Source organism: Acomys russatus, chromosome 11 (genome assembly GCF_903995435.1).
Source record: "Acomys russatus chromosome 11, mAcoRus1.1, whole genome shotgun sequence".
Classification (NCBI taxonomy): domain Eukaryota; kingdom Metazoa; phylum Chordata; class Mammalia; order Rodentia; family Muridae; genus Acomys; species Acomys russatus.
The window spans coordinates 47,472,600-47,490,919 of record NC_067147.1 but is presented as its reverse complement, the minus strand read 5'-3'; the positions used below and the strand labels follow the sequence as shown (position 1 = coordinate 47,490,919).

The 18,320-nt window shown below is 45.0% G+C and overlaps 1 protein-coding gene across 3 annotated transcripts in view; it reads right to left on the bottom strand.

Annotated features, from left to right (window-relative positions):
• Fam13c (family with sequence similarity 13 member C) overlaps window positions 1-15,981 on the bottom strand; it is a 111,348-nt gene extending 95,367 nt beyond the window's left edge. For all 3 annotated transcript variants that reach the window (XM_051153200.1, XM_051153201.1, XM_051153202.1), the window contains exons 1-3: window positions 15,811-15,981; window positions 7,853-7,909; window positions 6,592-6,793 (exon numbers count right to left, since the gene is read on the bottom strand). In XM_051153200.1, coding sequence (XP_051009157.1) covers window positions 6,592-6,793; window positions 7,853-7,909; window positions 15,811-15,872 — 321 coding nt within the window. In that variant the 5' untranslated portion in view covers window positions 15,873-15,981. The remainder of the gene's footprint in view (window positions 1-6,591; window positions 6,794-7,852; window positions 7,910-15,810) is intronic.
• Window positions 15,982-18,320: the final 2,339 nt, after the last annotated feature.

The window sequence follows — 18,320 nt, the reverse complement described above, 5'->3', positions numbered from 1 at the left end:
CCACAGCCATCCATCCGCACCTGTATCAGTTACCTCTTTTATTGTTGTCACAAGGCACATGACAGAAGCCACAAGAAGGGAGAGCTTGTTTTGAGTCACAGTCCGAGGGTTCAGACCATCATGATGGGGCAGTTACTGACGCAGGAGTGTGAAGTGGCTGGACATATTGTGCCACCAGCAGGTGACAGATGAGCAGGACAAGATGACTACTGGTTCCCGCCCAACTTTCTCCTTTTTACCCAATTAACAACCAAGGGCATGACATTTAGGGTGGATCTTTCCACCTTAATATAGATAAATGCCTCATAGATATGGCCAAAGGCTGTTTCCTTTGATCTTCTAGTTCCTGTCAAGTTGACAACCAATACTAACCACCAGTGTATCTATGAGTCATTCACTTGGCTCCATCAATACACTGCTATTCAAATGCCCATCGTTGGAGTTTAGTGAGGGAAGCTTTGGATGGAAGCATCAAATCTTGGAGCCCAATGGAGGGATGCAGGTGCAATGGAGCAGCTGCACAGAGGACCCCACCTCTTTTAAGTGCTGATCACTCTCGAGTATGGATTGAGTTTATATGGTTAATACAATATAGAAATTGTCTTTGGAACTAAATAGAAACTGTGTGAGTTAGATTTTTATTTACAATACACAAGAGATGCATAAGGAGCCAAGGGGGAAACTGTAACAGTTGTTCTATATGAGAGCAATCTGCATCTCTGTTAAATATTCCAGACAGTGTGTACATAGAGGTAAGCTCGCACTGTTCTCCATGGCAACACTCAGCCAGTACATCAATACTTCCCTGTTCTGTGAGTATGCACCCATGCTTACACATCCTTGTGTGTGTGTGTGTGTGTGTGTGAGAGAGAGAGAGAGAGAGAGAGAGAGAGAGACTTAGCTGCCAGATCTCTACCACTGAGCTACAGGCCCAGTTACTCTTTTTCATTTAAAGGAAATGAAAGATTTTTTTAAGGGAATTCTAAAACTTACATTGCATCAGTTATCTGATGTTGCTCCAAGCACCGTAATGCCATTTTTCAGATTCCCATTGCTTGCAAACTTAAAACCTTTAGCTCGGGCATCTCATTTTTTTTTTTTTATTCCATTTGAATATATTTTTCTCTACATTTTTCAGAGTTAATGTGTAATCAATAAAGTCTATCTCTTACTATTCCCTCATATCATTCAGAATAATGTATCTCTCTACTCTGAAAATGATAAGGTTACTTTACAGATATCCTAGATTCCTTTCTAGAATCTAAAGATCTAGGATCTAAAGATACCTTTAAATATCTATATTTTTAAATAAAAATATCTTTAAATGAAAACATCTAAAAAAGATGAAAAAGAGAAAGAAAACTAGGAAATACATCAGAGGTCCAGTAAGATCCTACAGAAAATCTGTAGCGCGGCAAGAATTGAAGAAAAGCATCTACACTGTGCTGTGATATCATATGCAAGAAGTAATATAACAGAATCCATGAGTGAAAGCAATTACCCAGACAAGTGAAGGAACCAGAGTGTGTCCATGCTCTCTGCATACTCAGGAAGGAAGAAAAAACTGCACACAAAGTATACCCATAACAGGAAAGAGCACTTTAGCTATTGGTGATGGCGGAGGGCAGTGTCACAGAATGAAAACCATCTTTCTTTTAACTTCCAGTTGATCTCAATAAGAACTATGTTGTCTAAAAAGAGAAATACAGTAGATATTTAATAGGTTATTTTGACTCAAAGTATTTAAAGTTGTTTTTTTTTTTCCTACAGAGGAATGAAGATGAAAATTTCACAAGCAGATCTGGATCATGTGCCAGCCTTTTAACAGGCCTACTGCAGCCAAATGAAAGATGCTTATATATGCCAGACCCAACAGCTGGTCTCCCCAAGGAAGTGGGTTAGCAAGAGACTGGCAGTCCGTAGCTCAGTGCAGAAAAGCTCTCCTTAGAGCCTCCTACGTTTGTATTCTGTTAAAATAGCCACCAGGGGAAAGGACATACAGATTGGGTGCAGCCTGGTGCCAGATGGTGGGGAGTGAGGAAGACAAGACTCCATCTACCGGCACTAAAAATGAATGCCCTCTGGACAGCTTGGAGCACCAACACAGGAAGTTGCTTCTACCATCCGCACCTCATCTTCCCACACCAGGCTGTGGCGGGTGGATGTTCTGACTTCTACCACACTCAAAACAGAAACATTTCTCATCTTTCATAGAATGCTGGGATGGATAATCCATGCCTTGGGCCAGTTCCCCTCCTTGAGAAGAGTGTTTGCTATCTAAGTAGACACTGTAAACAGCAACAAGATGCTCCTGGGTTCCAGCCACACCCGGGTTTAGGATGAGCTGGGAGGGGGTGCACCTTGGTTTGACTTTAACGATATCAAGGAATTTTACTAACAGTTACCCAGAACCTGGCTCTCCGGAGACCAAACATTCAGGGCTCCTTATCCAAGCATGTATTTCCCATGTGGTTTACTGTGTGAAGGAGAAAGAGAAGAGCGAGTGCGAAGGGAACCTGTGGCTCAAGTAAGCGTTTGCATCTCAAACACTTCAGCTTCTTAGAGGACAGCCTTCCAGTTCTCTCCAGGGTCCCTGGTCTTCTGCCAGAAAATGTGCCTAAATCCCTCCATCTTAAATCACTTACATGGGATGCAAACCTGGAACCTTCAAAGACCACCTCCAGATCCTCTTACTCTGCTTCCTTCTCATGGATGTGGCCAAGGTCAAGAGGGAAGAAAGGTTGCTGAACGTACATAACGCATCAGATGGAACCTGCTAATTCTGAATACGGGGTTCATTAAGAGAAAGGCAAGGAAAGTGGGGGATATAAGCCACACTGTCCACAACTGCCAAGGCCTCCTTTCCCTCAAGGCCAATCCTCAGATTAGGCTCAAACTGAAGGGCAACTTTAGGGCCGTGCGTTCCAACTTCATGAACAGGAAACTCAGAACCGGCATCAACCACAGGCCTACATGGGTGCGCTTCTGCTTCCGGGGCAATGATTTTAAATGTAAGAAGTTGATGCCTGTGGGTTTTCACAGGTGTTTGGGAGAAAATGAAAACCCTGTAACATAGCGGCGTAACTGAAGCAAGAAGCATCAGGCAGAATCCACAGCTGCAAATGAGGCTCAGATCCAGCCCCCATCTAAAGAATCCATAGACTTAAACACGGAACTCTCTGCCACACTGTGAGGTCAACCTCGTGGATGTCACATTTACCTTGCAACCCACCCAAACCCTTCTGTCATAGGTCAGTCTACATTCATTCAAGTCATGATGGGGCTTTACGCGGTAATAGCCAAGACTAAGTGTGATCAGCGATGACTATAGTTTTTGTGTAAATTTGTCTGTAACATTGTTTTCACTTGAATCTAAGTCACCTAAGCCACTAGTTTCCAGATGGGGAGGTATACTGTAGCCTGCATTACATCAGAGATCACATTCCCAATGCGACTAAGTGGCCTGTGCTATCTGATTAAACAAACTTGATTCTCAAATACAACAACACAGACAAAATGCTGGTTGCATAATGGATTCTTTCCCAATAATATCACAGCTAAAAGCAAGGCAGATGGTCTACGGAGCTTAATAAAAAATACAGACCTAGTGCCCGGCTTAGTGCGTTGTTTCAGTGATATTCTTAATACGGTCTTCTAGAATCGGTTATAGATTGAGGTGTTTTTTTTTTCTGTGTAAGAACTAGAGTCGTCCATTTTTATAAAAACCAGAACCCATACTGCCTATCTCCTTTGAGACAGCCCTGATTAACATCCTTCAAGGCACTCTTTCTAATTTGGAGGAAATTTATTTTATAATCTTGTTTGCATGCCTGTTGTGATGGATGCTCAGACCTTTCAGATTTCAAAATTCCGGGGAGTCAATTTGTCACAGCTCCTTCAGTTTCTGTCACCCGTAGACAGTTGCTGGTCCTCCAGAGTTGGCTTGTGATTGTACTCAGTGTTAGGGCTGGTTTGCGTCTTTGGCCAGGAACAACCTCAAGCCACACCCATGATGAAGAAGAAGATAGGTTAAGCCCTTGAAACGTCAAAGAAAACAACAGACGTAGGGTACGCCCCTGATAAAACCGGGGGACTAGAGCAGGATTTTTAAGACTTTAATGCAAAGGTCATGGCTCATTGACAGGCAACCCAAGACTAGAAAAACAAGAAGTAAAGGTCCAATGGATGGATCAGGAAGACTTCGTCATAGTTATTCATGTAACAAAGTGGTTCCCAACCTTCCTAATGCTGCGACTCTTCAATACAGTTCCTCCTGTTGTGGTGACCCCCCCCCCCAACCATAGAATTATTTTTATCGCTACTTCATAACTGTAATTTTGATACTGTTGTGAATCCTCATGTAAATCTCTGTGTTTTCCAATAGTCTTAGGCGACCGCTGTGAAAGGGTCATTTGACTCCCCAAAGGGGTGAGGACACACAGGTTGAGCACCCATGGTTTAGCAGTTTGATTCTCTATTTTCTGAAAGCATAGACTTCCTCTGTCCGTCTCACCTGTTTGTAATCCCTAACAATTTAGTGCAAGGTGTTTACGTGAACCTGAAAGAAACACTTAAGAGTGATACCACATCCCTTCTACCCCTGTCCACGCCCACCTCACCCACATTCGAAAAATTCACACTACTTGTATATGCTCAATAATAAACAGTCTTCTCTTTAACCAGGATACAGAGTTGGGAAAATCCGTTTGGTAACCGATATCTTGCCTACCGCGTTGCATCTGAGAACAAAGCTCACTGAATCAGAACGGCCAGTTAGCTTCTGCTGGGGAGGTCTAAGTTCCAACCAGGACTGCAATGCAGAGTTACAAGTGAGCATTTTCCCTAGCTCTTCTCGCTCCTCTAACCTTCCTGAGCTGCAGCAACAGGCTGGGAATTACATGCCCCATTGCTACGTTATTACAAGTGACAAGGACGGTGTGATTTCTTTGAGGCCACACTAGAAAACAGCAAGAAGGAAGGCATTCTGAGGAGTGGCTGGCCACCCTAAAGTGTCACAGGTGGTCCCCCTAGGGAAGGATGCGGGATCAGATCCCGACCCCCCCAAGGACCAGTCGGTTTGGAACCTGCATCCAAGCATAACCCTCCCTCTCAGAGAGATGCTGCAATGGATTTAGAGTCTCAAGCATGTCGGACAGGAGTGATACTTCACATGCCTGCCTCTTTCTCCACAATGAAAGCAGGAGCTTGGGATAATTAACTCTCAGCTTCTCAATGCAACGGGTGTTTGCACTTCACTGGAAAATGGAAGACCCAACCAAGAGGTCACGATGCCAAAACCCTAAAACTGCAAAGCCACATCAAATCAAGTCACATAGGCCACACTACCATGGCTGTTCTCTCAGGAACACCACCTGGTCAGAATTAACAGGGATATGTAATTAACCTACCACACCTGGAGCCTCCTGCATTACTTTTTTTAGGTGACTAAGTGTTAACAATCGAACCTAACTAACCTTCACGGAATGGCCATGTTCCAAAGGTAATGTTTGGTACATATGAACGTAATCTTGGAGTTGGCAATGTGACTTCCTGCTGTGATGACAGTAGGTCACAGTTACTGAGTATCTCCTAAGAATATAAATTATCAGGAATTTTTTTTTATTAAATTTTTTGTTTGGTTGGTTTTGGGGTTTGGGGGTCCCCCCCCCCCTGCATTTCTAGACAACTAGAGAAGATTCACACGTATGGAACATCGGTCTAGTATGGTGGTGGTATACATCTGTCATCCAGCACTCACGGGGCTGAGGCAGGAAGCTGGCAATTTTGAGGTCAGCCTAAGGTACATAGGAAACCCCTATTTTAAAAAATACATATATATGTATATAAGCTTATTAGCAAAGTATTCATTCATCATCCATTTTAATATTTATTGACTTCAGAAAAGCAAATGCTACATATGAATACAACACAACAAACACACATGCATAACGGCTCATCCAAGGCCTCTCCACTTTGGCCTAAGGAGACTAGCTTGAGATCAAAGAGAGGCTCCTAATTTTGCTGAGTGGGCTCCCCAAGACTGCATAAAGGATACATCATCCTGCATGAATGCCAACGCCTCTCCAAAGAACACAGCGTAACTTCCGATCAAAACCTCCTTTTTAAGAATGCCAGCTTGGAGCTGAGGGTACCGCTCAGTTGGTAGGATGCTTGCCTATCGTAGATGGCGTCCTCGCTTTGACACCCTGCCCCAGCCCCACACAAACCGCCCATCTGTACACCCCGTGCTCATGGCTGGTGGAGGCAGAGGCAGCAGGTCAGTCTCAGCTACATTTGACATTCAAATCCAGCCTATGTAAGATGCTATCTCAAAAAGTAAGGAAGGAGAGAGGGGAGGGTGGCAGGGGAGAAGATGAGAGGGAGGAGAGGATGGAGAAAGAATAGAATGTGGAGTTGAATGGGTGCCAGAAAATTAGCTTTCTCAGAGCACCTTGTGCCTAAGAAGCCTTTGCTGCATCCCAGGCCACATATACGCTGACCTCGCACACGCAGCAAAGAGCCCGCTACACTGCTGTGCCCCTGCACCAGGGAGGCCCCCTCCATAGCCACGGCCTGGTAGTAGAGCTGTACCTGGCCTTCTCCGTGGTTCCTGCCACTCTCGGTTCTGAGGATAGACTTGGGTTTTCGGGACTTGAAGTTGCCCATACTGGGTCTCAGCACTCCATCCACCAGCAGGGTCTGTTCTACATGCCGCTGGGCATCATGGGAGGGTGGAGCAAGTTCATCTATTCGAGGCCCCGCCTGTGGGTGGTTCTCTTTATTGTTTTCATCTCTGCAAGAAGAAAAGACCCGATTTAGAATGCACCCGAAACAAAATAAGCCTGTATTGAAAAGAGCTGACGAGAGTCACCACGCTGTTTTCAAAGGGAGCCCAGTCGCAGGCAATTTTATAGGCCTGAACCCCCAAGAAATGTGGATGCCGTTCTTGTTTTCCTTTCTTTTTATTTATTTTTTAGTCAAGGTCTCATGTATCCCAGACTGGCCTTGAACTCACTATTACTCAAATGTGACCTTGAGCCTCGGATCCTGTACAGACTTGTACCACCAGGACTTTTTCATGCAGTACTGGGCATTGACCACAGGGTCCTAGGTGAACTGAGTACAGCCCCCCATGAATTTCATTCTTCCCTTCTCAGTCTTCACTTGAAAATGCTTTGCTTTCACACATGCCTATTTCCTCCCGCAATCACAATGTGAGACCTTCAGGTTAGGTACTGAGATCCCAAATTTGTAGATGAAGAGTCTAAAGTTCTGTGGTTAAACAGCACACGGAGCAGACAGGCTAACTCAAACACTCCCAGAGTGATCGAACAGGGCTCGGTCTCTTTGGCCAAATCCTTGGTTCAAGACGTTTATGTTTCCAATCTACTGGCAAAGAGAGTTTACAACACCGGTCTGTTTGGCGAGGAGGCAAATCATCTAGACAATTTTAAAGCCAAGTGATAAAGTCTCCCTAACCAGGAGTTTGAATCCTGCCTTGGTGTAGAAGATCCCCAAATGTGTGTGTTCCCTCAGAGCTGAGTCACTGAGAGAAAAGGGACTCAACAGCATCTTTTACAGGAACATTCGTTCCTCATTCAGGTTCAAATCTGGAACCCTCAACCATGAATTCCAGGACGTTCAGTAAAATGGATAACAATGGGCATGATGTCAAATTTAGCAGGGAAGTTCCCAATTAAAAGGTTCTGTTCTGGGGATCTGAACGCTGACCCTCGGAACTATCCGGAGAAGATGAGGACGCCAGAAAGAAGATGCTTGAAGTCGAAAGAAGAGATAGCAGATGAGCATGACCTCTTCCCGCTCACAAATCAGAACCAACGGTGAGACATACCTGAGCCCAGAGCAGTCATCCTGGTCTTCATGGAAAGAGACGGTGTCTTCGTCACACCTGAGGCAAGAGGGGGAACAGCCTGTCAGACACAAATGCCCGTTGCGGGAGAAGCAACAAGAACCTAGAATTGTACGGAGATTAGCATGGAGAAACCATCAAGTGCAATGATCCTCACCACTGTCTCACCAAAGAAAAACAACCAGCTCCAGTTTCTGATGTCAGATGGGCAACTGACGCAATACCAATATGCTTAGGCATGAGCTAGAAGCTTTGAACCAGCTGTGACTCTTCACCTCCACACCACGGCAGACATGGCCTAAACCAATGGCTCTCAACCTCCCTAACGCCTCATGCTGTAATGGCCCCAACCATAATACTATTTTTGTTGCTACTTCATAACTGCACTTTTGCTACTGTTACGAATCATAATGTAAGTTATCTGGTATGCAGGCTATCGGATATGGGACCCTTGTGAAAGGGTCAGTCAACCCCCAAAGAGGTCTCCACCCACAAGTTGAGAACCACTGGTCTAAGCTCACAGGATCTGACCTCACCAGCGCCAAGGTGCTCCCAGCATGGGGATGTCAGGCACCAAGAGGAATGCTCTAGAAGAGCTCCCATAAGCCTCTGCCTCAGGCACTCTGTCCTGTGCCCCCATGCCATAACAGCAACCACTGGCCTTGGACTTCATCTTTCTTTTTCACAAGACTTCCTAGTTAACCTGATGAAAAGGTCTTGGCTCTTCCACATTGAACCCTGGAACATTTTTCCATCTTCCACTCCTATCCACCCTTCAATGGCCAAAGCCAGCTGGTACCAGCTCTGAACTGGAACTTTCCCAGGCAGATTCACACCACACACCTCCTGTGACTGTGTTCATACTAAGGTGTAAATGTTTCCTCTTTATCCTTGGGTTTTGGTGTCTCTTGTACCCCTGAGAGCCTTTGAGTTGCTTTCTTATTGCGTGAAACACCTATAGACATAACGATACTTATAAAACAACCACAATTGCTTCCAACGGACCCTCAGAGAATCCTTGATTTAAGATGGAAGAGGGAGGGAGAGAGGGTGGGACCAGGAGGAGAGAAGGGAGGAGGCTATGATCAGGATGTAAAGTGAACAAATAAATAAACTAATTAATTAATTAAAAAGAATGTCTCTGCTCCCTAGGGGGAGTAACCGAGCAGCATAAACAGCTGAAACAGGCATTTACTGCCTCCCAGGGGCTCGATGCACCTTCTGTGGTGGTTCATAGTCAACTTAACAGGACTTTCAGATTGTGTTAATTGATGTGCGAAGACGCAGCCCGATCGTGGACAGCAGCACTCCATGGGGCTAGAGATAGCCTGAGAGAAAGTGAGCTGAACTCCAGCATTCATCTCTGGCTGCTTCCTGGCTACATACCATGTGGCCAGCCTCCTCAGGCTCCTTCCTGCCTGGTGCCTTGCCCACAACGATGGACCATGTCTTCAGACCAAGAGCCGAAATAAACCCTTCTCTGAGTTGTTTTGGTAAAGTTGTCACGTCACAGTGACGAGAAGAGTTGAGCCAATGTGTCTTATGTTTTTCTAGGGCTAAGGGCCGACCTGTTCATTTTGTTTTTATTTTAATGTCCAATCCACTGGCATAAATATGTGACAGCCATGTCAAACGCCTATTGAAGTTATTAAGTGCTGACTGCCTTCTTCCCTACTTCTTTCTGTTGTTGATTCAGGCAAGTTAGACATATCTATACTCAAACATTATATTTCTAGAGGATACCAGATTTTAGAAAGATCTGGATCCTGCTCTGAGAAATTCAGCATAGTGAGTAGGCAAAAATAAAACAAATAAACACATATGTGCAAATATAATACAGCACTTATGCTACATCCAATAATATATTTAAATAGTCATCTCTGGAAATGCTGTATAATTAGATGACAAATTAACTCAAGAAAGCTCCTGTTCCCTTCTCTTACGGCCTGTTTTTAAATTATGGCTTTTGTAGTGAATTATACAAAGACCACCTACAGACTTGAACCCTCTTTATCTAAGAGAATATTCTGTTCCTTCCGGCAATGAAAGAAAGTTGGCCGAGTTAACAAAATGCTCACTTTGACTGAAAAATTTAAACTCCTTTGCTCTCTCATGGCTTTGACTACCCATAACCCCATTCTATTTATCTCATGAAAAATAGCAATTAAGCTCCCAAGTTTTACATTCTACCTCGTCATCAGTATTCACACCTAGTTCACGTGGGCTTTGCAATGTGAATGACAATTTGTTTCCCAATAGTAAAATAGAAAAAGGCCACAGAATATAGAAACCATGAACTCTCGCCTGTGAGAACTAGGCTTCAGCCCACAGTCCCAGGCCGGAGTTCAGTAACGCTACCTGGGAATTTGGCAGTCATGTGCTTCTGCTCGGTGAATTACTGTTGTTAGACTGTAACAGAATCCTAACAATTGTTTTCTCCTCCAAGCATGATGGCCTGAGAATGGAAATTCAGCTCCAGAACCTACAAAAGGGAAGGTGCCTTCTGGGCCATAAAGCTGGACCAAATTAGTAAAGCAGAAATATCTCCTCAACAAAGTGCCAATTGCCACTCAGGAGACACAAGTACAGGCCCCACGGCTGCTCTTCGGCTGCAGTACATGTCTCAGGTTCTTTCCTGAGCACCACTCAATCAGCATCTCCTTTTTTTATCCTTGTCCAGGGGGGCCTTACGAAGGGACAATAGTGGCCCAGCTATAAAAATGGATTCTGCCTTGGAAAGCTATTAGCATGCCTCTCCATTTCTGGAAGACCTTCCACTCAGACTAGGCAGCCAGCTGACCTGAGCTCGGTGTTCACTTCTGATACTGGAGAGCCACAGGAGAGCTGAAAAGCCAATCCTTTCTATGATCCCCTTAGGTCCTCAAAACTGAAAAACATCCTGTGAAGCAAGGTATAGCCCTTAGGCTGAGAAAAGTAAACACTACAGATGTGGATCCTCACTTCTAATTTTTATATATGTGTATTTGTAGAGGAGGGGAGTAGGGTAGAGGGTGGGAAACCAGAAGAGGTCTGTGAGAGGGAAAGAAAATAGAACATATATGTGGTATACACATGGAAAGGGAGGGTCAGAGAAATGAGGGGAGGGATAGAGGAAGATGACTGACTAAAACTAAAGATGTTTTAGAATGCCGCAAGCAAACCTGCTACTTTAGATGCTGACTTTAAAAAGAAGAAGAAAAACCTCATAAAAAGAAACAGCCCATCGTGGTGGTGTGTTCAGAAACGGCTGTTTGGATGCGTGGTATTGTTGTGTAAACATTTGTAAGCAGTTACGCATTCAGCAAGAGGAAATCTCAAAAGTCTTACAATAATGTGCCATGCCCTGGTGCTCTTCAGACTGTGCACTGTCACAGTGGGTCTCCACGAAGTGGAGAGCCACCAACATTTTATGGCCGGCGTGCTTAGACAATGTCAGCACAGACAGGGTTAACAGCTGCTTCCTGGAAGTTGCTGAAATCACATGTCTGTGTGTGACTGAACTGTGATGGAGAATGTTTTTCTTATGGCTGGCCATGGTGAAAAGGAAAAAACAACAATAACAAAACAACAACAAAAACAAACAAAAAAACAACAACAACAACAAACCGTGTAAGACACATCCAGCACTTTATTCCTCAGTAGCTTTTTCTTAGGAGGCTAAGTCAGTGCTCTTCACTTGAGGCTGTCCAGACCTCTCTGCAACAGCTCCAAGCTGTGTCTTTTCTCCCTCTTTTATGTTTTCTCAGTCTACCAAGCACAAACAAACAAACAAAACAAAACAAAACAAAAAAGGAGTGTGCGGTTCACAGCCCACATGACCATCCCCACCTTGTCTGTCCAGCCTGACGGCTAGGAAGGAATACAGTCTCGGGGAGGCCAAGTTATTGCCCAAGATTCCAAGGCTTTACTCCAGAGGCTCTCACGTGTTCCTGCTCCATACCGCTAAGCCCACAGACAGAAGTCACATGACATTGTCAGTCTAAATTCCCAGAGGCTCAGGAGACAGGAGAGCCAGACTTCTTGGAATAATACGAGCGAAAGACATGTCCACAAGAAGTTATATTCTCTGTTTAAACAGGAAGAGAGGCCCCAGCTTGATGGGCTGAAAGAGAAATGCCTTCTCTCCGCTTGCAGCACCACACCCCCCTGATGGCAAAGATGCAGCGATGCAACCTCTTGAGGAATTTCCCAGAAGCCCCTGCATCAGCGCTCTCTGGATTGCCTGACAGAGATGAGCAGAATCACACCTCGTCCTGCCTCAACCCCATACAACTCTGAAGGTAGATTGTAAACTTATGTGTGATGAGGAAAGTTGTTTGGCGGGCTTTGATTTTTGTTTTTGGTTTTTTTTTTTTTTGGTTTTTTTTTTTTTTTTTTTTTTGAGTTCCTATGTAGTGAAAGATGATCTTGAACTTCTGGTCCTCCTGCCTCTCCCACCAAGTGCTGGAGGCATTCACCAGCATCCAATTCTAGTTGGTGCTTGGAATCAAACCCAGGGCTTCATGTGTGCCAAGCCACACACCCGAGCCCTGTAATGTAAACTTTTATTTGTTTATTTTTAGTTTATGAGCGTTGGTGTTTGCCTGCACATATGTGTGCATGAAGGTATCAGAGGCCCTGGAACTGGAGTTACAGACAGTTGTGATTGCCCCATAGGTACTGGGAATTGAACCCAGATCCTCTGGAAGTGCTCTTAACCACTGAGCTGTCTCTCCAGCTTCTTGTAATGTAAACTTTATTTTTTTGTTGTTGGTTTTTTGTTTTTGTTTTTGTTTTTTGTTTTTTTTTTTAATTTATTTATTGTATATATGAGTGGTTTATCTGAAGCAGAGGGCACTAGATCACATTATAGATGGTTGTGAGCCACTATGTGGTTGCTGGGAATTGAACTCAGGACCTCCGGAAGAGCAGGCGGCGCTCTCAACCACTGCCCAGCCACTTAAATAGTAGGCTCCTAAAGCGTTTCCATCTAACAGTTTCTAGAACCCAAGCCAGCTCTGACCCGACTCCAATCCAAAAACCCATCCCGAGTCCTCTCTTAGTCTAGGAGTCTATATTTTTCACAAGATCCTTTTCCAGGGAATGGTGATCCATTTGCTTTGTAAAGCAATGCTTAGAGGCTACTGGTCAGAACTTTTGCAAGTGAGGCACCGGTCTAAATTTGGTGACCCAGAAAGAGACTTTAAAAACAACACATCTTGAAAAGATGCCGCAGACATGGTGAAAAGGCTAAGGTCACTCTGATGTTGGAAAAAGAAAAAAAAATTGTATATCAAACTGATTCAAATACACCCAGATCTGCACAGGCTTCCCAAGGCCTGAGGGAAACCAAGAAGAGGAGTCTGTCCTTGACTCTTGGTTCCACTTTCCTTTGACTCTTCCAAAACCTCCTCCAGCTGGGAAGACAGGGCCACAGCTCAATTGGCTGTTGTCTTATGCTCAGGTATGAGCACCTGAGCATGGATCTCCAGCGACCACTTTAAATTTGATCATAGTGGTGGTACACATGGCGCCACAGGATTGAGGATGGAGACTGAGGATCCTCAGAGCGCATTAGCCGCCAGTCTTACCCATCTATGAACTCTGAGCTCCTGAGAGATGGGGTTGAGCAAGATAAAAGGAGACACAGGATCTGACTACCAGAGGCACCTCATACACGATGTGCACACACAGGCGCACGCACGTACACACACACACACACACACACACACACACACACACAGCTGGCCAAGCAGCTTCCTTTCAGATTGGGCTATCTGATAAAATAATTCATAGGAAACACTAATGACTTGGATGTGCCTTCCAAAGCACAGAGTTTTTAATTTCCATTTTAATAAGTACCAATACCAGAGGCCTTAACTCAAAGGAAGGCCTCTCTGGGTGGGGTTTCAGTGGTGTGGGAGGAGGCCATGCGGGAGGATGGGGAGAGGAGGCAGAGGACCTTTGCTTATCTCAGGAACATCAGAGAGGAAAGGGGCCCCTCAGCCGGACTTCCATCCCACCCAGACACTTCTGGGACACCTGCTATATCTGTGTGTCTGAATAGCGCCCTCTGATCCTGCTGGGAAAGGACTGGGCCCCCAGATCCAAGAATAGGTTCATATTACTGAGAGGAGAAGAGAAAAAAATGTTCTGTTTGACAACCACAGGTTCAAGACGCCCCTCATCTGAGCTGCGTCACACCTGTGACACTTTGGGCACAGTGTAAGTTCCTTGGATTTTTGCATTAGCCCATATGGCTTTCCAGTCTCTACTCACAGCCTTTTAAAAGGAACCACTGTCACATCTCTGGAAGTAACAACCCGACCTTATGCAATCAAAACTCCTTGGGGAATATCCAAGGACGAGACATGACAGTCTCCCCATCATTTAACCATAACACACACACACACACACACACACACACACACACACACAATCCATATGAGATCTGGAACTAAAAGTCCTCATCTTGAAGTGCCTGGGCCTGTGACGGTGTTTGATTCTAGGAATTTAGCCACACAAGGCTCCCAAGAATCAGGCCCAGAAAACATGTGGTGCCAGGGAGCCCAGCAGGAGAAAAGAGAGGTGATACCTGACCACTTAACCAGGAAATCCAGGCCTCATCCTTGGTCCACAGATCGTTTACAGGAAAGCAGAGAGGCAGGGCAATGTCACCACCATGACCAGGGTCCCAGTGGGCAGGCTATAGCGCATCTTTGAAAGTCAACCTGGTCTGACTTTTAAAGAGACTTTCAAAGTGTGAGGCTAAGACAGTAGCCAAGCAAACAGACGAACAAAGGCGCCTGGGAAAGAGGCCCCAGGAAGCACAGTGGAACCTCAACCCTCCCTCTCCAAGTCTCTGCGACAATGGTAGCATTAAAAACCCAAAGGTTTTAGCTGTTCGGGTACCTTTAGCAAACAGCTCCCAAGTCACGTGCAGCCTCTGTGTGGAACTCATGCTTTCTTAATGTGGCAGAATACACAACTTCGCACACACCCTCCTACAAAGCTTTTCCAGAGTGCCTTTACCAAAAGATCCCAGAAGTTAAGCAGGAATTTCCCTATGATAAGATAGCTAGATGGAATGCATACAGTTTATAACACCCAGCTATATATATGTAAGTCACATACAGTGCTAGCTAAATAGACTCCACATTCATTTATATTATTGACAAAATATTAAGGAAGAGATGACCAGAATAAAAAATGCAGCACTATAAATATCAACACACACACACACACACACACACACACACACAAACACACACACACACACACCAGTGTGGGCTGGCCTTGAGTAAAACACCATTCCCCTCCCTCCACTTTGAACTGTTGTTAGTCACCCCCCACCCCCAGCATCAGGTAAGGCATTTTTCTACGGTTGCATCATTGAGGTCAGACAAGAAAAAAAAAATGACAAAAGGCATCTAGAAAAGTTTATCGCACTGTGTCTTAAAAATCTGTACACACACAGAGAAGATAAGTTTACCCTGCTTAAATATGCTGGAATTAAACTCCAGTTCTCTCACATCCATCTATTTGGGGCAAATGTACACAGCATGCACGCCATGGAAACTGACACTCATGTTGGCAAAATACAACCAAGCTTCCTGACATGTCATATAATTTTTTTTTTTTTAAAGCTAAGCTCCAGATCGCATGTTTTGGAGCATGGAGTTTCCCGCAGTATCAGCTAGGTTTAATACTGCCCCCTCCCCGCCCGCGCCGCGTCGTCGTCCCCCGCCCTCCCCCCCAGCAGCTGCTTTAAAACTGGCTGCAACCTGTGTGAAGTCTGTGCCCCCCTCCCACCCACCCCCACCCGCCGCTGCCAGCCTCACAGCCTCGGGTTCTAGGAGACAATGCATCGCCAGGGAAGAGGGGCTGGGAACGGGGTACCTTCCCCATAGTTGTTTCTGAGACCTACATGCAGGTCGATTGTAATGGCAAGAATCACTTACTCAGTCACAGCGGCGTTGCTGAAGGAATTATCCTGAAGGCTGAAACAGAAACAAGAAAACATGAGCCAAGTCCGGCCGGGGAGCCGTCTCCCTAATTGCTCTCCCCGAGTTAGAGCACGCACACAAACATGGCATTGCCAGGCAAGTCTTAGGGCTTGCCCGGCACGCTCGCTCTACCTTGGGCTGCTGTCTGCACATGCTCCTGACGACACCCCCAGCAGGGGCCCAGCGGCACGGGCGAACCACAAAGCCCAGCAGCCTGCGAGGCTGCAGGGACGATGGGGCGGGGCGCGGCGTCGCGCAACCCCGGGTTGCAGCCACAGGAACCTGGAGCGGCTCTCTGCACAACCCTGGTAGCCAGCTAGGAGCTATGGGGAGTCCAAGATGCTCTAGCCTGCCACCTCAGCCAGGACTGACAATAAGGATGTCCCCCCCCCCCACCCCGCAGTGGCTACAATGCCCGCCTCCCATGGCTTGTTACTTCCCCAGCCCCCACCCAACCCGGGGGATGCAAACATGCAAAGATGAATCCATCGCTTTTTATGAAAGCAAGGAGGGACCTAGAAGGAGGAGAGGGAGATGGACGCTGAGTTGTGTCTTATTTTCACTGTGTGTTAGTTTTAACTGCCTAGAACAAAAGAGGCTCCCAAGGGCCGGCTGCATCCCCTACGGGTCGTTCTGAGCTCTTGTTATTTTATTCTGCTAGAGGAAGCGCCCAGCTCAGGACGACAGAGCTGTGAAAGAGCGAGTGTAGAATGCTTTTCAGGCCTTAGCTGGTGCCTAGGACACCATGCAATGGGGGAGGGTGGACTCCTCCACTCAAATCAGCCGACACCTTCACAAAGGACTGAGTGATAAACTCACAAACTCAGTTCCCACCCCCATCCTGGCTTTATTCTTGCTTGGGAATGTTTGTCCGTCCCTCTTCAAATTGTTCGTTTTCTCCTGCCTGCCATGTTGACCCTGACTTGAAATAAACCGACATCTCTGAAAGACAGGTCTCTGAATTTTGAAATAAGATTTCACGAAGTATTAATTCCTTGTGTGCTGAACTATATTACACGTGTGTTCTTAATCATACTGTCCCATGGAGCTAGGTTCTAGGTGGCAGACACTTCTCCGTGTTTATGGCAGTGTGGAGTCTAATGAAAGAATATCTTCCGGTGCACATATCTGAAGACCGTCAGTTTCCCAAAGGCTCCCGTGCTCAGGGACTACGGTGCCAATTGTGAGTAGTCCAGAGTGGAGATGGACCCGGACATTGGTTGTGTAAACAACTCCAGTGATCCATCTGGGATGGGAAGGAACAATGCTTTCAACTGAGAAACAGGAGTTGATATCAGAGTGCCATAGACCCATTGAAAATAAATGATAAACGTACTCAATAAATCCAGACATTCGATAAAAGACAAGTTCTCAGCGACCCATGAGCAGAAAGGAGCCAGACTAGCTTGCAAGAACTGTTCGTACAGAAGACAAGCAGTTGGTTCAGTATGTTATGGCTAAAAGTTAAGAATACACTGGAATAAAAGGCTGCCATTTAGCAACGTGCATGAACCCACTTCAGGATTTTACCACTCATCCAATTCTTACACTGTTCTCATCCTACATCTGATTTTTTTTTTTTTTTTTTTTTGTAAGTGGTTTTCAAGTACCTTTTTAAAATGAGATGGCCTGTTCACCTAGGAATACACAATGCTGATGGTTTGTCTGGAGGCCCTTGGCTTAACTGCACAACAGTCCAGGGAAAGTTCAAAGGGAGAAGAAGAAAATTATCGCTGGGATCTGTCAGGAAGCTTGAGTGTTTCCCAGGGCAGTGACAGGGCTCAGACTTCCCTGTGGTTTTATGTAACATGGTAACATGGTCAAAACACACTTTGAAAGGAGAGAGATGATAAATTCAAACACAGCAAAGGAAACTGTTTCATCTTTTCAACTTTGAAACAGGACTTAGATAGGCAAAATGACGTGGACGAGTTGAAAATTAAAGGGAAAAACGAATGTATTCAGTGTGTTTCTCAAACTCATTTAAGACCATTGTAATACTTAGATTAAACATAGCAATTAACACTGTGCCTACCAAGGGTTTCTGAGAAAACACTGACTTTGTTTGGTGAACTAATGAATGATGAATCAATGATACACATACTTAACACTGTGTCAGATGCAGTCCTTGTTAACTTGAAGTCTTTGCTATAAGTATGCAAGTGCATGTATATATATGTATGTATGTACGTATAGGATAAAATATACAGTGTACAATTCAATAAATAGGAAAAGGCAGAAGCAAAAAGGTTAGATTTGAATATGGTTAGCTCAACATCATGATAAACGTTTCAGTTCTCTATGTTTTCTAAAGGTGAACATCTGAATTTCATACTTAATACCAACAGTTTCTTTTTTCTTTTTTTCTTCTTCTTTATAAATTTTTTTTTCTTTTATGTGCATTGCTGTTTTGCCTGCATGTATGTCTGTATGAGGGTGTCAGATATTGGAGTTACAGACAGTTG